Source organism: Colletotrichum scovillei (genome assembly GCF_011075155.1).
Source record: "Colletotrichum scovillei strain TJNH1 chromosome Unknown Contig00007, whole genome shotgun sequence".
NCBI classification, from domain to species: domain Eukaryota; kingdom Fungi; phylum Ascomycota; class Sordariomycetes; order Glomerellales; family Glomerellaceae; genus Colletotrichum; species Colletotrichum scovillei.
In genome coordinates, this window is record NW_023336265.1 from 230,695 (window position 1) to 253,168 (window position 22,474).

The 22,474-nt window shown below is 54.6% G+C and overlaps 6 protein-coding genes across 6 annotated transcripts; 4 read left to right on the forward strand and 2 right to left on the reverse strand.

The window, feature by feature from the left end:
• Positions 1 to 853: 853 nt before the first annotated feature.
• Positions 854 to 4,301, forward strand: HER10_EVM0008776 (MBOAT family protein). Its single transcript, XM_035478285.1, has 8 exons — positions 854 to 2,011; positions 2,060 to 2,422; positions 2,473 to 3,178; positions 3,241 to 3,359; positions 3,426 to 3,522; positions 3,579 to 3,612; positions 3,683 to 3,866; positions 3,984 to 4,301. The coding sequence occupies exons 1-8, from the start codon at positions 1,658 to 1,660 to the stop codon at positions 4,101 to 4,103; spliced, it is 1,977 nt and encodes a 658-aa protein (XP_035331687.1). The 5' UTR covers positions 854 to 1,657; the 3' UTR covers positions 4,104 to 4,301.
• HER10_EVM0010500 (uncharacterized protein) lies at positions 4,302 to 7,376 on the reverse strand. Its single transcript, XM_035479957.1, has 4 exons — positions 6,647 to 7,376; positions 6,300 to 6,510; positions 5,545 to 6,236; positions 4,302 to 5,494 (listed from the first exon to the last, which is right to left on the reverse strand). Exons 1-4 carry the CDS (start codon positions 6,667 to 6,669, stop codon positions 4,471 to 4,473), a joined length of 1,950 nt encoding a protein of 649 aa, XP_035331797.1. The 5' UTR covers positions 6,670 to 7,376; the 3' UTR covers positions 4,302 to 4,470.
• A 1,589-nt stretch (positions 7,377 to 8,965) lies between these two features.
• HER10_EVM0007576 (uncharacterized protein) lies at positions 8,966 to 9,997 on the forward strand. Its single transcript, XM_035477129.1, has 2 exons — positions 8,966 to 9,242; positions 9,314 to 9,997. Exons 1-2 carry the CDS (start codon positions 9,100 to 9,102, stop codon positions 9,924 to 9,926), a joined length of 756 nt encoding a protein of 251 aa, XP_035331602.1. The 5' UTR covers positions 8,966 to 9,099; the 3' UTR covers positions 9,927 to 9,997.
• A 35-nt stretch (positions 9,998 to 10,032) lies between these two features.
• On the reverse strand, positions 10,033 to 14,199 carry HER10_EVM0004955 (DDHD domain-containing protein). Its single transcript, XM_035474581.1, has 6 exons — positions 13,126 to 14,199; positions 11,874 to 13,063; positions 11,590 to 11,822; positions 11,121 to 11,541; positions 10,279 to 11,070; positions 10,033 to 10,222 (listed from the first exon to the last, which is right to left on the reverse strand). The coding sequence occupies exons 1-6, from the start codon at positions 13,369 to 13,371 to the stop codon at positions 10,096 to 10,098; spliced, it is 3,009 nt and encodes a 1,002-aa protein (XP_035331445.1). The 5' UTR covers positions 13,372 to 14,199; the 3' UTR covers positions 10,033 to 10,095.
• Positions 14,200 to 15,007: 808 nt separating this feature from the next.
• Positions 15,008 to 20,143, forward strand: HER10_EVM0001705 (RNA polymerase Rpb1). The gene is made up of 4 exons (XM_035471445.1): positions 15,008 to 15,410; positions 15,477 to 15,588; positions 15,643 to 15,792; positions 15,847 to 20,143. Exons 1-4 carry the CDS (start codon positions 15,322 to 15,324, stop codon positions 19,864 to 19,866), a joined length of 4,371 nt encoding a protein of 1,456 aa, XP_035331229.1. The 5' UTR covers positions 15,008 to 15,321; the 3' UTR covers positions 19,867 to 20,143.
• A 444-nt stretch (positions 20,144 to 20,587) lies between these two features.
• Positions 20,588 to 22,270, forward strand: HER10_EVM0007216 (tannase and feruloyl esterase; the record flags this gene model as incomplete). Its single annotated transcript, XM_035476778.1, has 1 exon — positions 20,588 to 22,270. The coding sequence occupies one exon, from the start codon at positions 20,588 to 20,590 to the stop codon at positions 22,268 to 22,270; it is 1,683 nt and encodes a 560-aa protein (XP_035331580.1).
• Positions 22,271 to 22,474: the final 204 nt, after the last annotated feature.

The window sequence follows — 22,474 nt, forward strand, 5'->3', positions numbered from 1 at the left end:
GAATTGCCGAAGCTCCTGCCTACCACCAAAGGTTTAGAGCAGTTCGAGGATTGAACGTAACAAAACATCTACAGAGTACATCGATGTTTAGCACCCTTCGGACAAAAACACCAGACAGCGCACCGACGGAGGAACTCGGCCAGTGCCCGGATGCGAGTGTGTTTCTGTCTCTCCGCTTCCGGCCACACAATGTGACAGCTTCTCGTTAGAGAACCGCCAAAGAGAAGATGGAGTACATACCACTTTACACCTCAGATCCCGGGCAACGTGTATATGTCTTCTCCTCGGATGCGACATACCCTTCAAGGAAACACTTCTTCCAGCTGCTCACTCAATTTTTGCTACTCAACTATTCCATCTGCACAAAGACGTTAGAGGCCGAATAAGAAGACCGCGACTTCTTCTCCGGCATCTACCTGGCTAATCGAAACAATCGAGACAATCGAGGCACCAACCAGAGACATTCGGGGTAGACCAGTGTCTTACCTTAGCATACAATCATCTACCGGTACCTAGTCTCCCCTTTTCACGTATTATGCGATACTGTACGGAGTACGGGGATCCTCTTCACCAAAACCCTCTTGATCGGGCTTATTATTCGTCAAAGGAACAACTCATAAACTGGGGTCGCCTGTGCTCTGGATGGCGAGGACCACCATTTCATTCCGTCTTTACCCACGCGGTGCATCTGTTATCTTATTTTTATACTTTACCTGACTTCATCGGAGCCCACATGCACCACCCACATGATGTCGCCTCCTACCGTAGGTTCCAGGCCTCCCGTCCTGGGGCGGGATAAGCGGGATTGATAGACTAAAGCTCTCCAACGGAAACCTCGCAATCTTCGGGCTTGCTTCTTCCTCATCGTACCATCCGTGAGCCGCAAAGCTGTGGTGTCATGTCGGCAGTGACTGCAAGGAAACTCACCGGGAACCTCGGCCGATCTTGAGCCTCCTGCCAACGCCTTTGTCCTACAATCTCAGATCATCTCTGTCTCTCTCTCTCTCGCATCCGTGTCAGCCATGGAGTAGTAGCTCGGCAGAGGCGTCTACGATCCGCCATGACTGACATCTGAGTCCGGCAGACCCGTAGAATCCATCACTTGGCGGGGAGCTGGTCTTATATCATTACCCGCCAATTCGTCTTAGTTCTCTGCTCGTCTTCATGTTTCATCCCTTCTCAATTTACTACCATCTGTGGTGCTTGCTTGGCACCCATTTTCCATCAAACCGCTTTTGGGGAAACAGTTCGTACTCTCGTACTCGTTCCGAGTCATTATCAAACATCCTCAGTACCCGTATCGTCCATCACTCGTACTCGCATCCCAGTCGCGCGAGTCGACTGGCTTCCGGGTTCTTGGGTTCTCGGCTGTGTCGTTACATCGACTTCGGACCGTGACGCCGTCAACTTATATACACAATCATCTCTCATGATTTCATCTCGACGAATTCCAGCAAAGAATTGACGGTTGTCGCTAACTTTTGTCAATTAATTTGAGTTTGAGCTTCTGCTTGATACTCTCCAGACGACATCGCCTTGAAGCGCATCACTGCACCGCGTTTATTTCATCTCAAGTGAGCCGGATTATTTGCATGATCTGGCAGTAGCATCCTCTGGGATACCGACCGTGCAAAGACACACGTCAAAGAACGGCCAAATGACAACCTCATTGGCCGCGTCCCGGGAGCCCCGTTCACTCCGGGATGCATTACGGGCTACGGGCCGGGCAGCATCGGCGACGCCTTCCGAGAGCCCAAGCGAAGAGGATTACGATGACCCGAAATTGTCAGTGAGGCCGCGCAACGGACGAGCACCGGTCCGTCCCGGCGCATCGCCTCTCAAGAACTCTTCGAATCGTGAGAGGAAGCTCTCACTAGACGGCTCGACGCTATCAGAAACTTCGAGCATCGACGACGAGCCTCTCCGTGATGGATCCGGTCGTCTCAAGACATACGTGTTGTCTCCAGATGACCGCGAGTTGCGGGATGTCCTCAAACGGGGTCTAGAGAGGGTAGATTGTTCACGCACACCATGTAATGACCAACTAACACAATGACAGGAAAAAGACCCAAAGAGACTACGCCGGGCCGGCAAGTTCAGCGACCTCGTCTTCACACGGCAATTCTCCACGTTTGACCGGCAAAACGCAAACGCGGCCAACAGCCCCTTTCACGGCTTCTATACGCTCTTTTGGCTGGCCGTAGCGCTCTTCGTCACCAGGATCGCCGCTACAAACTGGCGGGCGACGGGGAACCCCCTGGGCACAAACGAGATCATGAAGACCATGTTCCGTCGGGACGTCGTCGTGCTCCTCGCCTCTGACGGCGTCATGTGCGCCATCACGGGCGTTAGCTGGGTATTGCAGCGGCTGGTCTTTGCCGGCTACATTGACTGGGACAGGTCAGGCTGGATCATCCAGAATGTGAGTGAGTATCATACCTTAAAAGCAGACAGATTCTCACAGTCCACCAGATCTGGCAGTCGGCCTTCATCGGCGGCGTCATAGGTCTTACGCTGATCCGCGACTGGCCCTGGACGCACACCGTCTTCTTCGTCCTGCACGGCATCGTCATGCTCATGAAGCAGCACTCGTACGCCTTCTACAACGGCTACCTCTCGTCCGCCTACAAGAAGCGCAAGTACCTCCTCTCCAAGCTCAAGAAGTTGGAGCACGTCGCGCCCACCGAGTTCCCCTCTTCCACCACCCCCTCGGCCTCCACCGTCTCCGTCTCCCACCTCGCCAACCCGCCCTCCGCGGCCGAGATGCATGGGCGGAGACAGTCCATCGCCCAGGCGCAGGCGCAGGCACAGTCTCAATCGCACGCAAATGATGGCGGCGACGAGCAGCACCAGCTGACGGACCTGGACCGCATCGCCCGCGCCATCGAGTCCGGACAGCCCCTCGACGCAGACCAGGTCCGGGTTTTTGAGCGCATCATCCGTTGGGAGATTGACGGCATCACGGACGAGCTCCGGGGCCAGGCGACGAGCGTCGTCCGGGCGTACCCCAATAACCTCTCGCTCGCGAACCACTACGAGTACATTGTTCTCCCGACGGTCGTGTACGAGCTCGAGTACCCGCGTTCCGAGTCGATTGACTGGTACTACGTTGCCGAGAAGACGGCCGCCACGTTTGGCATCATTCTCGTCATGATTATGGTGTCGCAGGCTTTTATTTGTGAGTTCCCTCATTCAACGTCGTCTCATCCAGCTGTCGATTCTATTACTAACACGCGCCAGACCCCGTCGTGATGCAAACCATCGCCATGAAGGAAGCGGGCATGCCCCTGGCCGAGCGCTTCCGCTACTTTCCCTGGATGCTAAGCGATCTCATCTTCCCCTTTATGATGGAGTACATGGTGAGTTGGGACCATATCCCAAAACGTTCCTCAATATCAGGGGATACAGCTAACAAGAGACGCAAGATGGCATGGTACCTCATCTGGGAAACCGTCCTCAACACCCTCGCGGAACTCACCTACTTTGCCGACAGAAGCTTCTACGACGCGTGGTGGAACAGCGGTACGTCTGCCCCTTCCCCTGGATGTCAAACCCCCAAGTAACTGACGCAACAACAGTCTCATGGGATCAATTCGCCCGCGACTGGAACCGGTAAGCATCACCATCTACCCCATCCAACAGATAAAACACAGGCGAACGAATGCTAACGCACACCACGCAGCCCCGTCCACAACTTCCTCCTCCGACACGTCTACCACAGCTCAATCTCCTCCATGAAAGTAAACCGCCACACGGCGACCCTCATCACCTTCTTCCTCTCCGCCTGCGTCCACGAGCTCGTCATGTGGTGTCTGTTCAAGAAGCTGAGGGGCTACCTCCTGTTCCTACAAATGTGTCAACTGCCGGTACGTCGCAAGTCCAAATCCGGGGCCCTCGATATGTTTGTCCATTTTCCACATCGTTGCCAGTTACTTGATCATGTTTACATTTTTTGAAATGGCACGGGTGCTGACTGCGTATAGCTCGTCCAACTAAGCCGGACGAGGTGGATGAAGGACCGCAAGGTGCTGGGGAACGTCATTTTTTGGTTTGGCATCTTTACGGGGCCGAGTCTACTGTGTAGTCTGTATCTTATACTGTGATGGCGCATGTAAAGATAGTTGCCGTGAGGCTGGGACTCTGTACAATTACAAAACATTACTCGGAGTTCAACTCGGAGTGCGTCTGAAAAGATTGCACGTATACACGGATGATCACTGTTTGATGATGATCAAGGAAGTCAAACCCCACCGATAGACGTCATAAGAACACATGCAAAAGACATGGAAAGTCACATTTGGCCCAATTCTACAAAAGTCTGTGGTATTCGTAATGGATTCATTCAACTAAAAACAAACAATCGAAGCCTCGCCGCAGTTTTGGCCTTTTTCTATCCTCATAGACAAGAAACATCAAACGTTGGAGAGTGAGGAAAAGAAAGGCAACCTTCATTCGTCAAGACGCATCACCTCAAAGCCCTTGCTTCTCTGCCGTGGCCATGAGAGAGCCGATAAAGGTGGTCACCAGGCGACTGCGAATCTGGCAAATATCCTCGGGCACCAGCCAAATGGTGGCGCCCATCTTTCTCGCAATGGAAATGCTGAGCTTGGCGTTGAGGTAGGCGTCGTCGTCTGTGTGGCCGGGGGTGACGAGGTCGTAGTCGACGTAGCTGCTCTTCATACCGCTGAGCACGTCCAGCAAAAACACACCGGTACCGATGGAGGGGTCCTTGAAGGATCGGATGGCAGATGACTTGCCGCCCTTGCGAGACATGTCATTGGCCCATTTGACCATCTCCGAGTCCGTGATCTCCTTCTTGCCAAGACGCTGCGCCAGTGTTGACAGTGTGACGGTGATGTCTCTTCGCATCAATTGCCACACCAAGCCAAGAGTCAAGGTCCGTTGACCGTCGGTGATGTCTGCACCCTGGACGCCCACAAGCGAAAAGCGGTTCTGCTTGCCGAGCTCGATCGCGTAGTTTGTGTTCTCGACCGCCTTGAACCGCAACATCTCTCCGCCGTGCGCCGGTGGCTTATTCACATGACGCCAGTTGACGGATCCCTTGATAACCTTGTCGTACGCCTGCAGAAGCACCGTGCCGTCGCGCAAATCGTCAAAGAAGGATTGCACAGCAGGCTGCACATCCAAACTGTTGAGCCACAGAGTGAAAACGCGGGCTTCTCTCTCTCCTTCGGCATCAAAGTCTTCCACCTCGAGCTTCTCCTCCTCGGTGATGGGGTCGAGCGCGGGGTGGGTGTTGAACAGGTTGGCAACGAAAGCCAGGTTCAGCTTGGGGTTACCGGCGACCAGAGATGACGGGGTGAGGAACTTGCGGCAGCCCATGTTGTCGGCGGTTTGCAGAATCTCCTCGGCGCGCTGGTGAAGGTCTCGTGTTTGGAGAGGCGCTCTCGTCGCGCCATATTCGGAGCCGATTTGTGCCAGGAGTACAGTGTAGTTCTCGCCGTCCTTGATATCACTAGAGAAGTTGTTCACCCTGCGCAAGTTAGCATGCTTCCAGCATTGATTTCATGGCTCAGTATTTACCGTCTGTTCCAGCCAGCGGCCTTGAGGTGGTAGTTGAACCATCTGAGAAGGATCTGTTCAGGGGGGAGTCTCAGGAACTGCTCAAGAGTCTCATCGTCCTCCAACAAGCGGTAGAGTTCGGGGTGCAGCTTAATGTCAATCTTGCTCAAAAGACCACGGCGAATGATTTGCCAAATCAGACCGAGAATCAAGTGCTCTCTGCCCTCAATGATATCACCACTGCCAATGTTGACAACGGACAGACCGATACCCTTGGATGACTCAATGACGATGTTGTTGTTCTCCGTCATCTGGAAAGCGTTGAGCTGCTTCTTGTTCTTGGGTCTATTCAGAACACGCTCGTCAATGGTGTCGGCGACACTGTCGTTGATGAGCTTAGCCAAGACCAAACCATCCTTGCACTCGTCAAACATTTCAAAGGTGTCAGTAGGGAAGGGAAGGCGGCTTCCAATATCTGCGTCACCTGCCAAGACGGCGTTGATGTGACGGGTGAACTCGGTGCGCTCATCTTCGTTGATGGTGTGGGTGACGTTGGCGTTGGAGCCCTGGACGTGAATCTTGCCGATGCTCGACTTTGAGGAGTGACCCATGCCTCCAGTTGCTTGCGCGACAATGGATGCGCCGGTACCACCACCGGGACCGGTCGACATGCGTTTCTGAGCTGGAGAGGACTCGCGGAGCTTTGCAATTAGCTGTAGGCGTGTTGTTAGCATTACTTGGGGGTCGATGGATGGCAGGCTTCCATTGAAACATACGGCAACATAGTCCTCGAGCTCGACTCTGCGGGAGGAGTCGAGGTCAACCTCCTTCAGAGCTTGTCGTACGACATCGTAGGGTTGGCGCTCGCTCTGCTGGGTGGCTTTGATGGCAGTGGCCTCGTCAACGTAGCCCTTTTCGTCAATGTCGAGCTTGCGGAATGCGTCGCTGAGGCCAAAGATCTCGTTTTGCGGGAATTGAGGATACTTCCTGCAGGTGGATGCTTGGTTAGTGACGGCAAACGAGACGTGAAGGCAAGAGCAGAGCAGAGCCCCTGAGCAATGCTGGCGGAAGTGAATCACTCGCAGCGGTGCGGGGCAGGGAATGCGATTGAGTGTGTGCGCACCTCTGAAGCTTGAGAACGTTCATGGTTGTGGTCGTCTCTGGGCGTGTCGTGGGAAAGGAGACGAACGATTGAGGGAGACGGCAGGTTGAGGGTAGCGAAGCCGCTGGGGAAGTTTGTGGACGGTAGAGAGAAGAGGATGACGGGAGTCTCTCTGGGTAATGCGCTCGGCGCGGAGGAGCAGGTTGGAAGCACTTGACTTGACCAGGGACCAAGCGGGAGTGGCAGATGCGCAGGAAGCTCCGGAACGCACGGACGTTGACGGAGGTTGGTTAAGTATCTATACTATGTAGCAAGGTACTTTGTAGGCGGAGTACCTCCGGGTCCTGCTGTCTGAATTCCTTGGTGTCTGGGTTATTCGAGGTGTTGGGTTTGGCTTAAGCAGTCGTAGTGTTGCTGTAGTTGTCAATGTTGTATGTCAGGAGAAAAGTGTTTGTAACAAACAATTTGAATGAACTAGAGGGAGGAAGAGGGTGATGATGTCGATGGTCAACCAGGGCTTAGCAAGGTCGTACTTGTTGGTACCCAGGTCAAGCAAGAAATCAAACAGGTTAAAGGCCCAGAAGAGGGTTGTTCAGGCAATGGAAGTAGGCACAAGACAAGGTAAGCAGGTACTGTAGGTATGGTATCCGTACGACCAAGGTACTGTGCAAGGTAAAATAGGTAAGGTAAGGTAGGTATGCTCGCAATGGGGGCTGGCTGTGCAAAATGCTGTGCTGCGCTATGCCGTGACGAGGTACGAAATGCGCGTGTTAAGGCGGAAAGGTGACTTTGTGAGCGTGAGAGGTACTTCGAGGAGGGGAGAAGAGGGGGCAATGGGGGCCGGATGGAATGTGCGAGACTTACGTAGGTAGGTACCTTTTTTCTCCCAGTTCGATGGCGGGGGCGGGGAGGGGCCATTGATGTAATTGTACAGCCATCGCCTCGATTACCTAAGACACCTCTTGCTCTCAACTTTGGCTGCCTTACATTGCGATGCGACACTTACTCTGTCTCTACGAATACACTAGGTACCCAACGCAACGCTGGTGAAGCGAAGCAATGTTCAGCACGTGGTCTAGCAGAGCCTGGACTATTACCTTGCCGTACCCGTGGACATTGCCAAACCTCAGCTTCTGAGAGTGAGGCAAGCCGCTCAAGCAAATTGATGGACCCATAGGTACCCAACAGCCCAAACTGGGGCGAGAGGTACATCCTAATTCCTCAGTGCTCACATCTGGAGCAAACTGAGGTAAGGTACCTCGACCTGCCACCCGAATCAATGCGAGAAACACGGTACCTCCCTTGCTTTAGCACCTTGAGGTAGGTAACCGCGGGAAGCCTGTTTGGATTCGGACAAGTCGGGCGGCCGTGAGACCTAGTGTACTTTACCCTTCCGCGTACCCAAGCAGACGCCCGAGGTACCCGACGGCCAACGGCCACCAGCCACAACAGCTTGCGTAAGGCAAGCTCGCTCTCGTTTCGCCTACGACTACTTGTGTAAGCCAGCGTACGACAATCGCAGGCTTCCGTTTACCATATTTGCCTAATTCCCGATTCATCATGTCCATGTCTAACCCAAGGTGTAAGAAAAGACGAAGTCTAGCCAAGACGTCGAGTCATCGACAAAAGAGAAACGACGACGACGTGCACGCGTGGCTCGCCAGGCACCACACCACATGTTCTGCACGTCCACGACGCTCGCGGCTCTCCAACACGGGGACGGGCGCGGAAACGAGACCTCCAGACCTGGCCGTCCGCGAGAGTCTTCCGGCGCTCCGGGTCCCCATCGACTTTCTTTATTTTTGACGTGGTTCGCCTCACGGAGATTTCCCCTGCATGATGCTTATGTAAAGCAGCCCAGAAAGTACTTTGAGGCATACGTAGTAAGGGGCTATTGCACTAATACCCAAGATCGAAATAACCTCGCCCTGCACAAGGCCCGATGATCGATCTCCATCTCCGTTCATGCTGCTGCCCACTTGCACAGTTAAAGCAACTAGACGCCCCCTTACTCTCTAGCCCATGAATGCCTAAGCGCCCAAAGTGTTCTCCAGACTTGCCCAACCTTGAAATAGATTGCCAGCCGTCAATCTGCCCGTAGGCCGCTCTAGGCAATCTTCTGGAACGACTGGGTTCAGGGGAGTTTGACCAAGATATGCATCATGATCCCGGCACATTACTGGCAAAGAGACTGGCTCGCAAAGATGCACTGTTTTGTCCATAGCAAACTCTTGACCAAGTACAGTGCTTCCCTGATCTGAGCACAGTCCCCGCACCAAATTCCCCCCACCTCGAATTTTCTGATCCTCCGTGGCGATACCGTCATCGCGACCTCAACTGCTGAGAGTAATCTCACTTCAACTCTGTTGTCGTCTCGCTCAGCACACTTGAACGCAAGGTCTGCTTCTTGGACGCTCCATCACCACCGAATTGGACCATATTTCTGCTTCTCACCCCCGCCATCCACATTCGCCATGGCAGCCGTATGCAAAGCCTGCGAGGACCCCCTCATCATCACAATCGACCCAGACAGCGAAGACGAAGACAACCAAACCGGCGACGAGCCCCAAAACGTCCCCGATGATCTCGAGCTCCCCTGCGGCTGCCACTTTCACTGGTAAGCCCCCTCATCCCTCTCACCGCCCTTACCCCCTCCGGTCCTATTCGAACACCAACTAACAAACCCAGGCAATGCCTCCTAGACCAATCCGAACAAACAGCCCTCTCCCTCTCCTGCCCCTCCTGCACAACCTACCTCCCAACCCAAACATCCACAGGCGAACCCGCAATCTTGACCCGCTACGTAAACGAAGGCGGCCTCCAAGACAGCCTCGACATCCTCCCCACCATCACCGAAGAAGCCTACCTCGCCTCCAACCCAGAAGCCCGCCCCGCCCGCGCCTACCACCTCATGGCCTCCGAAGGCGACGTCCAAGGCATCGTCACCCTCCTCCAGGACGCAAACGAGGAACTCGCAGGCGACGTCGCCGCGCTCGGCCAGCTGATCCGCTACCAGGACCCGCTCGCCGGCGGGAAGAGCGCGCTGCACGTCGCGGTGGAAAAGGCGCAGGAGGAGGTGGTCTGGTTGCTTCTGTGGATCGCGTCGCGGTTGCCGACGGACGTGTTCCCCGCTGCGGCGCGGCAGGCGGCGGAGGGATTGCAGCTTGTGAGGTTGACCAACGATGTGGGCGAGGACATTCGCGCGCTCAAGGCCGAGAACGGGACGACGGCCGAGGATGTGGCCAAGGGATCACCTGCTCGTTGGGGTGCCTTGGTTGGTGCCGGTGTTCTGCGTGCCTAAGTAATGTTGAGAGATGGAAAGTAAAAAAGATACCCAGCCTATTGTGGAAGAATTATACAATGGAACGAGACACTTATATGTACGGCGAGACATATTACTTTTTAACGTGAAATATCATTGTATTGATCAGGTCGCCCATCCCAAACGTCTAGTCTAAGTTATGGCACGTCTACTTTCGTTCTGCTCGGCTTCTATTAGAGAGAAGTTGTGAAAGGATAAAGTGGCTGACGTCCTCGTCAGACCAGTAACTCATGTGCGACGCAATCGTGTTCATGGGGTTGAAGTCGAGGACGCTCCTATCGCATGTTAGTTATACATATAGACTCAAGCAAGACTCAAATCAGTCACTCACTCTTGAATACTGTAATCGACACGCCCGTTACGATTCAGGGCTCGGACCTTCATCTCCTCCCGCCGCAGCTTCTGCGCCTTACGCTCTGCCTCGAGCCAGTCCGCGGCACCGCCGTCATCGTCCGTCTTGGCCAGCGCTACCCGCTTCTCCTGGAACTTGGAATATAACGTCTCAAGTTCGTCGTCAATCAGCGTCATCTCATTTCCGCTGATGCTGGTGCGACCAATCATCGACTTGGAGTCCGCCAGCTGCTTCTTTCGTTCATTCGTCTTTTGCCCGAGCTTGGACGCATCCGAAATTACACCGCTGTCTGCAATGTTCGTGCCCGCTCCTGAAACCTGCTGTGGTGAGTTGGCCGAGTTCATCTTGGCCACATCCTCGTTGCTGAGACCGAGGCTGCGATTCAGAATGTTGCTTGCTATGCCTGCACTCAAGCTGGACCATAGCCCGCTGACACTCTGACCAACCTTCATACCGATGCCCGAGAGGCCCTGTTGCGCCACGTTGCCAAAGATGCCCTTCTTGGTGTACGGCAAAACTTGGGGCTTCAGGGAGGACATTGCAGGCGAAATCAGGGGCTCGAGACGGTAGCTGATTGGATCTGACGGATGAAAGACGTTGAACAGCTGCGAAACCTTTGGAGACGAGACAGAATAGGGGAGGCCGGTGATTGCGGAAACACGGTGCGTAGGAGATGCCGGATTCGCCGCGAGGAATGGGTCGTCCATCAAATCCGGGTTCAAGGGGCTTTCTGATGGTCGGGAGTTGGGTAAGTGGCGAGCCGCGATTGTCCTAGTAGTGTTAGTCAACCCAAGCTCAAAAAGGAAAAAGCAGCAACATACCGTCCCTTGAGCATCTGGAACAACCCCACCGGAGACCCAAGGCAATAGAAATCTTCCACGTCAAACTCAAATCGCAGCTCATTGGCTTCTCGATCCCGATGGGCCTCCATCTTTTCTTGTGCCGGCCAGAATCGGAGGGGATTCCGAGGGGTTTCCAACGTCTTTTGCTTCTCCTTTTGCCGGCACAAGATATCAAACATGATGGCTGAGCCGAGGGAATGGCCAACAACATGGACCTTGCCCTTGAACTCTGGGTTCCGTTCCATGAACAACTTGAAGATACGGTTCGACTCCTTCAGCACAATCTCCGAGATCTGTTCTCGGTATGCACTCTGATACAGGAGAACATCTAGCGCAAGGTCGGAAATCAAAGACCTGGCAAACGCAACGCCTTCGATGGTGATGTCCTCTAGGGAGGGGTCTTCCGAATGATTAGTCGTGTCCCCCAAACTTCAGGCCAGTCACTTACATTCGTCCTCGTCTTGGGCACCGTCACCAATGTCTTGTTCCTTTTTCTTTTCCCGTCTCTTGGGGAAATCGAGCAGGTGTCTCCAGCACACAGGTAAGACCTGCACACGGCAGTTTCGAGGGCCATCTTCCAGCTCCGAGTTGAGTGCCCTCAAGTCAGCAGAGCTGGAATACACCGATTTGATGTTCTTGCGCAAGATGTTGACATCGTGGACGAAATTCACGCTCTCCATGCTATGAAAGTTAGTATCTCACGGAGTCAATATGCCCAATCTTTGGACTTACCGTATGCCGAGGAGCTGACCGATACCGTGAGTGACTAGTACCAAATGTTCAATTTCTCGCCCTTGGGTTTCGCCAAGCTGGCCGTTGTAGTCGTTTTCGATTTCCTTTTCCTCTCTTTTCCGAATCTCCTCTTCCTGCTCCTCCTGGTTGCGCTCAGCCCCTTCCATCAGCGAAGAGATCTGCCGTTGGAGGGAATTTTCCCTGTCATCTTCCTCCTCCAGCAGGGAAATCTCGTCGGTTGACTGCGACGGCCTGGAAGATGGTGGCGCAGACCTCCTCTTGAGCAGTTTCTGCTGCTTCTCATCAAGCTGCGGGGTTGCTGTAGGATCGGTGGGCGTCGCCGGCTGTTTTTGTTGTTTCTTGTTCTTTGCCACGTCAGAGTAGCCTCTGACCAGCTTGACACCGCTCATGTAACCACCGCCCGAGAATCTCTCATACATGGTTGACGTCACCCACGAGAGCATGCTGTCTGAGGTGAGCCATGCCGTACCTGCATCTTGATATGTCGCGATGTTGTTCATCCAGGCGCCAAACAAGCGATGCGAAGAGGGCTGGTGTTGGTTCTGCGGCCCCGGCGACTTTAGACTCCCGTCGGTCGTAGGAGTTGTAGCTGCTGCGGCCTTGAGATTCTCGACGGACGCTTTGGGCGTCACATCCTTGGCCTTAGGGTCCTTGTTCTTCGGGTCGTTGCGAACTCGCGGCTTGGGGTATGTCCATGGCTTGACCTTGAGATACCCCTCCTCCAGCTGTGAAGCGAGGTTCTCCTCACATGGCCGCAAAGACGAACCCTCGTCGTAGAACCAGGTGCCGCGACGCACTTCATACACAGGACCCAGCCAGTAGACCGGACCCAGCTCCCGGTTTTCAATATCGACATCAAAGAGGTAGTCCTCGTTCACAGGGACGCGCGTTTTGGGGGTCTGGGTACCCTCGGGGCTGGTTTCCACGCTGCTGTGCGCGCCCTCATCGTTGGTATTCTGGCGACCACGTTTGGAGCCGGACGAAACGTTGCGCAAAGATCGTTCTTCTCTTCGCTTCTCTGAATCCTCCAACAAACGCTGGTACGCCGTCTCGATTGCACGAGAATCTAGCTTAGAAAAAGGCAGAAACTTTTTGGGCTGGATCGGGGGCTTGGCATCTTCGGCAGGCTTCGCTTTATCTCGGAGGAATTGGGGTTTGCGCTTGGGAACCTGGGCAGCATCGAGTTAGTCTGAAAGTGGGCAAGTTTTGTGCTGACGATGGGCAGTCTCACATCAGTTGCGTGGTACCAAAGGACGTTCAGTGGAGGGCAGTCGGAGGGGTAGGTCTTGATGCTCTGGCCGTATAAGTGGGTGATGCTGTGATCGCCAGGACGGGAGGTCGGAACGGGCACGGGCTGTGGAGGAGGATCCTTGGGGGTCGGTGTTGAACTCCGGCTGCCGGCCCAAGGGTTGATGGAGTCGACAGCGGACGAGAGGTAGGACTTTTCTGGTTTGCGGTCAGCGCCGCCGGGAGCCATGATCTGCGAATGGGCCGAGTGCCATTCGGCGGAGGTGTGACGGGATGCCCAGGAGCGGCGAGAGGTTGCGGCGATGTAGCTGTTGATATAGGTGCCGAAGAGGTTCGGCGGTCTGCAGTGTCGTCCCCAAGCCTGTCTGGAGCGAAGAATCGCGGGCGCCAACGTGACAGAGTCAGCAGCAGACGGGCACTTATCAGTGCGAGTGCGTCACCGGAGTCCTCTTGGTGGGGAGGACGTGACCGACTGTCGGGGAGAGCAGTGACCGGTTTGGAGGGCAGTTTCGGGGGGAGCTTGGAGCTGGTTGGGCGGGAACCAGGAATGCTGGTTTCAGACTGGAGCAGTGGTGCAGGGTTAAGGCGGCGACAATGAGGTGAGAGAGATCGAACGAAAGTCAAGAGAGAGAGAGAGAGCAAGGTTGGGGGGTTGATGGAATCTTGTATGTATTTAGGTAAAGCTGGGCGAAGGAGGAAGAAGAGCTCAGGAAGAATGAGTATCCAACAAGTCGCGGGGGTCTGGCTGCTTGGCACTAAGGTACTATCAAAAGGGACAACGTGTACTTGGACTTTTGGCGGTATTTGCTCTTATGGTAAGTACCTTTTCTAAGGTAGGCAGGTATCTGTGAGGTAAGGTGTCCAGTCGGTAATGGAGGCTTACATGAGAGTGGACAGTTCTGGATCAAAGGGAAATACGCGGTAAAGGAACACGAGGCCGCCTACCCGTAGGTAAGGTATCCATCTGCAGGTGCTTCCCCAGGCACAGGATCCGTAGTGAACAGAGTATTCGTATCTTTGTATCCGTACTCCGTACTCCGTAAGGACTAAGGTATTATGGAGGTGGATGAATGAAGGGCGCAGACGGCCCCAGTCAGCTGCACTTGGACATGGGGAGCTCCAGCTTTCAGGGACCGCATGACGCAGTTTGCAGTCCCGTGTAAATGGAACAACGGTGGAATGCAAGCCGAGGGCCGCCTTCCGAACCTGTAAGTACCTACCTTACATTTTACAGTGACACTGCACTAACGGTCGGGAAAAGAGGGTGGGAGGTGCTCTTGATGCTTACCTCATCTCCCGTCAGAAGCGAGCCAGCTGCAGCCTGCACCTCACTCACTGCAGACTTGAAGACTCACCAACCAGTGCGCCGCTTATCCGTACATACCAAGGACACCAAGGTAGGTGCCTAGGTACTTGTACCGAAAGACTCACACCGACAGCTGCGATGCTTCCAGGTACCTGAGCTTCTGCTTCTGATCCTGATGCTCCAGTTCCGTCACATCTCGGAACAAGTAATGATGGTTCAGCAATTTGAAAGGCTGGTCAATTATGGCATGGAAATAAATCTCAGACTCGTCTAAGTAAATCACAGGGCATGCAATAGGAAGTCTGCCTTACCTAAGCTTGCTAAGGCAGTTTTCTACGCGACCTGGGGACGAAGAATTGAGCATCTCCACTGTACCTACCTCTAAGGTAAGGTACCTTCGGTCAACTGGCACTGAGCAGCAGATACGTACCCGTGAGTCGTCGCGCATAGCACTGGGCGGGGCGAGCTGTGTTTTTCGATGGTGGGGTACGACCTGCATGCCGTCCCTCATTCCCACGCTAAGCCGTCGCCTTATCCAGTTGTCCCGCCGTGCCTCCATCTTCACAAAATTTCCAGCGAGGCCGACTCCAATTCAGCCATCCCGACGACAATTTGGACCTTTCCACGCCTTCGTACCGATCCCTAATGCGCAACACACCGTAGCATTTTGTCGCATCGAACCTCCCGTCGTCTGCAATTACCTTAATACTGACCTCGGACCTCGATCATGACCTTGCGCCGAATGCGAAAATCCACCACCATCGATTTCCTCCCGTAGACTTCGACCTCACCCTTCCGGGTTGACTCACCCGCCACTGTCACCGCCGCTTCCTCCCAATCGAACCAAACGAGCGCGCTCCAGTAGCAATCGCAATGGCGACCACCACTACCGTGACTCCGGTCAAGTCGCAGCTTGTCGATAAGCTGCCCAAGCGATTCAGAGGCATCAAGTTTGGCATTCAGTCAGTCTCCCACACACCCAGCTCATACCATAAACCGAAGTGCTAACCCTGTCCGCTTGCTCCCAGGTCCAACCAAGATATCGCGAACCAAGCCGTCCTCGAAGTTTCCGATCGTCTCCTGTACGACATCGAAAAGAACAGAGCCCCGTATCAGCATGGTCCTCTTGACCCTCGTCTTGTAAGCGACTCCCATCGACCTCTCTCCGAGACGATCTAATGTGTTGGCCAATAGGGTACGTCAAGCAAGACGGGCAAATGTTCAACATGTGAGGAATCGCTGCAAAACTGCACAGGTCATTTCGGCCATGTCAGACTTCCTCTACCGGCCTTCCACATCGGCTACTTGCGCTTCGTCATGATGATATTGCAGGACATCTGCAAGGTGAGCCTTCGTAGTATTCCCTGCATCAACTGCCCTGCCGCTAACAGTACCCAGGACTGCGGCAAAGTACTACTGACAGAGAGCGAGAAGAGATCGTTCCTCAAGGAGCTGAGGCGACCCCTGCTCGACAACTTGCGACGAACGCAGATCTGCAAACGAATCAACGAGCAATGCAGAAAGGTCAAGAATTGCATGTATTGCGGTTCCGTCCAAGGCCAAATTAGGAAAGTTGGTGTTCTCAAGCTCGCCCACGACAAGTTTGTCACATACAACAAGTCCACTTCGGCCAAGAAGATCCCTCCCGAGAGCAAAATCAAGTTTGACGAGTCCTTCGCCGAGGCCAGAAAGAACAATGGCGAGCTGGACAAGCACTTACGCAAGGCCATGGAGGATATGAATCCCCTGAGGGTTCTCAACCTTTTCAAAATGATCAGCCCTACCGACTGCGAGCTTCTTGGCCTGGATCCCGCTGAGGGCCGTCCCGAAATGTTCATCTGGCAGTTCCTTCCAGCGCCTCCCGTGTGCATTCGACCATCGGTAGCCCAGGACAACGCGAGTAACGAGGACGACATCACAACAAAGCTGGCAGACATTGTCTGGGTTAGCGGCATGATTCGCTCGGCACTACAAAAGGGCTCGCCAGTTCAGACCATTATGGAACAGTGGGAGTATCTCCAGCTCCAAGTTGCCATGTACGTCAACAGTGACGTGCCAGGTCTGCAACAGCCGGGATTCGGCAAGGCCGTGAGAGGTTTTTGCCAGCGGTTAAAGGGAAAGCAGGGTCGATTCCGTGGCAATTTGTCCGGAAAGCGTGTGGACTTCTCTGGACGAACCGTCATTTCTCCCGATCCCAACCTTGGTATCGACCAGGTTGCTGTCCCCCAGCTCGTCGCCAAGAACTTGACCTACCCGGAGCGAGTGTCAGACTACAACATTAAGAAGTTGAAGGAGTGCGTCCGCAACGGCCCCAGCATCTGGCCTGGTGCTCAACAGGTCATCAAGAACGATGAGGGAGGCTACAAAATCTCCTTGAAGTTCGGTAACCGGAACCAGGTCGCCCAGGATCTCAAAATTGGCGATATCGTCGAACGTCATCTGGAAGACAACGACATTGTTCTTTTCAACCGTCAACCATCTCTGCACAAGCTCAGTATCATGAGTCACTTGGTGAAAGTGCGACCATGGAGGACATTCCGTCTCAATGAGTGTGTGTGCGGCCCCTACAACGCCGACTTCGATGGTGACGAGATGAATCTTCACGTACCGCAGACGGAGGAAGCTCGCGCCGAGGCCATCAACCTCATGGGCGTGAAACACAACCTGGCGACGCCCAAGAACGGAGAGCCCGTCATTGCGGCTACGCAAGATTTCATTACCGCAGCCTATCTTCTGAGCAGCAAGGACAACTTCTTCGACCGCAAGACATTCACGTACATCTGCATGCACATGATGGACGGCAAGGTCCACCTCGACTTGCCCCCTCCCGCCATTTTGAAGCCCAAGGCTTTGTGGACCGGCAAGCAGGTTTTCAGCATGATGATGCGACCCAACAAAGACAGCCCGGTCAAGATCAACCTTGACGCCAAGTGCAGAGAATACAAGGCGAGAGCCGGACAGTGCCCCGATATGGATCCCAATGACGGATGGTTGGTGATTCGCAACTCCGAAGTCATGTGCGGTGTCATGGACAAGTCGACGGTCGGATCAGGAAAGAAAGATTCAGTGTTTTATGTTATCCTGAGAGATTTCGGTCCCGATGCGGCCGTGGTAACGATGAACCGACTTGCCAAGCTGTGTGCAAGACATCTCACGAATCGAGGTTTCTCCATCGGTATCGGTGATGTCTTCCCCACCGAGAAACTGCTCGAGAGGAAGAGCACGCTTGTCAAGGGTGCGAGCATCGAGGTCGATGTCCTCATTGACAAGTATAAGAAGAACAAGCTGGAGAAGGCTACCGGTTGCAGCATGGAGGAGACGCTAGAGAACTCCATTTCGGGTCTTCTCAGTAAGGTCAGAACGCAGGCTGGTTCTCACTGTATCGAGACGCTCAGCAAGAACAACGCCCCGCTGGTCATGGCCAAGTCTGGATCCAAGGGTTCAGAAATCAACGTGGCCCAGATGGTTGCCCTGGTCGGACAGCAGATTATCGGTGGCAAGCGTGTTGCCGATGGTTTCCAGGACAGAACGCTTCCTCACTTCCACAAGAACGCGCCTCAGCCGCCGTCCAAGGGATTCGTCGAGAACAGTTTCTACTCTGGTCTTCTGCCCACCGAGTTCATTTTCCACGCCATGTCTGGTCGTGAAGGTCTGGTCGATACCGCTGTCAAGACGGCCGAAACCGGTTACATGTCACGCAGACTGATGAAGTCTTTGGAAGATCTGTCAACGCAGTATGACGATACTGTGCGGACGTCCGGCGGTGGCATCGTTCAATTCCAGTTCGGTGCCGACAAGCTGGACCCCGTCGACATGGAGGCTACTGCGAAGCCTGTCAACTTTGATCGAACCTTTTCTCATGCTGAGAACCTTACCTGGGACAACGACGAGGCTGCCTTGCTGCCCAACGAGATGGTCAAACTCTGCGACAACTTGCTTGCTCGGGAACGCGCGCGCTATCCCAGAAAGTCGTTGTTGGGTGACCTGACTCTTGATTACGACAACGAGGAAGAAAAGTACACCGACGAGCACGAAGGCGCCAGAGACTTTTTGCGGTCACTAGAGTCTTACATTGCCGGACGGGCCAACAAGCTTGCCCGTGTGATGGAGCTGACCGGACTGACAGCCAACGCTGACAGCATGGACGTCGACATTGATGAGGAGGAGGTCAAGGTCAAGAAGGCCTTTGCCGACAAGGTCGCCAAGATGTCCGAGACAACATTGCGACTCTTCATCAAACTGTGTTTGGAAAAGTACAAAAAGGCGCACGTCGAGCCCGGACATGCTGTCGGAGCTGTTGGTGCGCAGTCTATTGGTGAGCCCGGTACGCAGATGACCCTGAAGACCTTCCATTTTGCTGGTGTCGCCGGTATGAGTATCACCCAGGGTGTACCCCGTATCAAGGAAATTATCAACGCCTCCAAGACTATCAGTACCCCCGTCATCACCTGCCCGTTGATGCAGAACAGGGAGATGACAGCCGCGAAGATTGTCAAGGCGCGTATCGAAAAGACGTACGTTGAGGATATCCTGAGCTACATTGAGGACGAATGGTTCGCCGAGTCGGGAAGCGTCGTGCTCAAGGTCGACATGGATGCTTTGTCCGACATGCAACTAGGCATTACTCTGGGCGATGTGGCCGAGGCTATTTGCAAGCACAAGAAGATGAAGGTGTCGAGGTCCGATATGCACATTGGCGCCGGGAGAATCGAGATCCGCGTTCGCCTCGACGAGTCGGCGGCTTCCAAGCGGTCTGTCAAGGCCAAGCCCGTGGATGAGCTTGGCGATCTCTTGGTGCGAGCCAACTACCTCCGCCGAACGATACCGACCGTGGCCATCTCGGGTTACCCCGAGGCCACTCGTGCCATTATTCAATCGTCCGAAGACGAAACCCACACGGTTCTGGTCGAAGGTTATGGACTTCTCGCTTGCATGAACACAGAGGGTGTCGAGGGACGAAAAGTCAAGTCCAACAACATTATGGAGTGCAGAGACGTCCTGGGTATCGAGGCCGCAAGAAGCACAATTGCCTTTGAAATCGGCGAGGTCATGGGAGACATGGGTATCGATCCGCGTCATATGCAGCTGCTTGCCGATGTCATGACATACAAGGGCGAGGTCCTTGGTATCACACGATTCGGACTGTCCAAGATGAGAGACAGTGTTCTCCAGTTGGCTTCGTTCGAGAAAACGCCAGACCATTTGTTCGAGGCGGCCGCCGGTATGAAGACGGATCAGATCGAGGGCGTGAGTGAGTGTATCATCATGGGCCAGACCATGAGTGTAGGAACCGGCGCGTTCCACGTAGTGCGTCGCCTCGCCATGGAGAGGGGAGATGTTGGACAGCGCAAGACTATTTTCGAAGATGCATGGGCCGCCCAGACGGCGCTCAAGCGCAAGTCGAGGCGGAATGTTTGAAGGGGGATTACGGAGTTTTCAGAGTTTTTCATGTGGAGAGGCATGGCATTCATTCAACCAGGGATTGTACATTTCTGTATACGGTTCACAGAGTAGCACTCGCTGTCTTCAGACAGAGTCTAGTATCAGACGGAACGAAGACATGAAAGATCAAGGCGTGTGGCCTATTCAGTGACGCTATTAGTCCAATGTCGTGGGAGGGTGAGTATGAGGATTTGTTGTTCTCTCATCTGGCAACTTGGATTCAGGCATTCAGTAAAGTAACGTCGAATGAAACGGATAATAACGACGGTTAAAGGCCGCCATGCAGTGTACACCACCGGGCCGATGCCGGACGCCGTGGGGTTTTGTTTATCCCCGGCGCCATCAGCAACGTCACATTTGGCTCCAAACCATGCGCCTCCGCCGCCTCGGACTTGGTTTTCATTTGTTTCCCCCCCTCTGAGATGTTCATCTGACGAGACTGATGTAAGATTAGCGCAACCAGATTGCGGGGTGCAATTGACAGACTCCCCACACTCTTTCAACCACACGCGGGGATGATGGAGGTGGATTGCGGAGCCGGCGGGGTGGAATCCTGAATGAATGCAACGGTTCAGATTACACTCCCAGCCATCGCGTCTGTATAAGTATGCCGGCCATGAGAAAATTTGCGCAGTGCCAGAGTGCCGGGACGACTCTGAACCTGGCATGATCCTTTCTGGGCCTCTTATTCGTCACCATGCCGTCTGCTCCGTGTACGCTGAGCCTCCTTTTATGGGCGGCGGGTTGCGCCTCGCCAGTCTCTGCGCAAAAGCCCTCAAGCCAGTGTTCGCTCGAGAGCGTGGGCGCCCTCCTCACACCAGAAAACCAAGCCGAGGTCTTGACGACTTTACAATTGGGCGTCAATGGCACCTTTGGAGAGACGGGTAACATTGCCTACCCCCAAAACGCAACGCACCTACCGCCCCTCTGCGTCGTCTCCATCAACGTCACGTCCTCCCCGACATCATCCTACACATTTGGCCTATTCCTACCAGATGAGTGGAATTACCGCTTCCTCGCGGTCGGCAACGGGGGGTTCTCGGGGGGTATCAACTGGTACGCCATGGGCACGGGCGTCAAATACGGCTTCGCGACAATGTCGACGTCCACAGGCCACAACTCGTCGAACCAGGACATGGGTTGGGCGCTCAACAACCCCGAGACAAAAGCCGATTGGGCAGGGCGCAGTCTTCACGGCTCGACCGTCGTCGCGAAGAGGATTATTGAGGGATACTACGGCGCCGCGGCCAACAGGTCCTATTACTCCGGTTGCTCGACGGGTGGCCGGCAGGGCGTGAAGTCGGCGCAGGACCACCCGGAGGACTTTGACGGGATCCTTGCCGGCGCGCCGGCGTGGATGTCTACGAGCCAGCAGTTATGGCAGCTGAAAGTCGGGGCTGTGAATCTGCCCGAGGACGGGCCAGGGTACCTCCCGCCCGCCGTGTTTGACGCCATCAGCGACGAGGTTCTGCGGCAGTGCGACGGGTCCGATGGCGTCGTCGACGGCGTGGTGATGAACCCCGCGCACTGTAACTTCCGGCCTGAGAAGATGCTCTGCAACACCGACGCGAGCTCGAACCGCTCCACTACGTGTCTGACGGCGCCGCAGATCGCGACGCTGAAGCAGCTGTACCGCCCGCTCATCCAGCTCGACGCCGACGTCCACAACGTGACGTACGTCTACCCCAACTTTGGCCTCGGTTCCGAGAAGCAGATGCCGTCGTCGTTTGGATCGAACAACGAGCCCAGCCTCTACGGGACAGAGTACGCCAAGAACTACCTCTTTGACGACCCGTCGTGGGACTGGGCGACGCAGTTTGACTACTCTACCTTTGTCGAGGCCGCGCGGCTGAACCCGGGCAACGTCAACGCGGACAATTTTGATCTCTCTGCATTCCATGAAAGGGGCGGGAAACTAGTGCAGTACCACGGCTACGCGGACGGTTTGATCCCGACGGACGTGAGCCGCGTGTTATACGACGAGACGTGGGCGGCCATGGCGGCGCGAGGCGTCGACCTGGACGACTTTTGGAGACTATTCTTCGTTCCTGGGATGCAGCACTGTTCGGGCGGTGTGTACGATGCGCCGTGGTACTTTGGCGGGAGCGGGCACGCTGCGGCGCTGGAGGGGAATGGGCAGCATGTTTTCCCTGTGCCTGGCGTGGATGATGCGAGGCACGATGTGTTGCTTGCACTTGTTGAGTGGGTTGAGGGCGGCGGGGAGGGCGTGAGGGAGATTGTTGCGACCAAGTTTTCTAATGATACTGTTGGCAAGGGGGTATTGAGGCAGAGGCCGATTTGTAGTTACCCTGGGTATGCTTCGTGGGATGGCAAGGGGGATGTTGATGCTGCTTCTAGTTGGAGTTGTGTTGGTGTGTGAGGGTGGTCTTAGGAGGGTAGAGAGGACAGCAACTATATGATGTTCTTCTCTTAAGCGAAGAAAGCAAAGCTTTGGAAAGAACTGAAGGAAATGAGGTATCTCGTGATATCTCAAAAGGTGGTTTACAGAGGAGGAGAGTCACGTGCCGGCGTGCATCTAGCGCGTAGATTAGTCACGTCCGTCGCAATGGCCCGCGTCTCGACG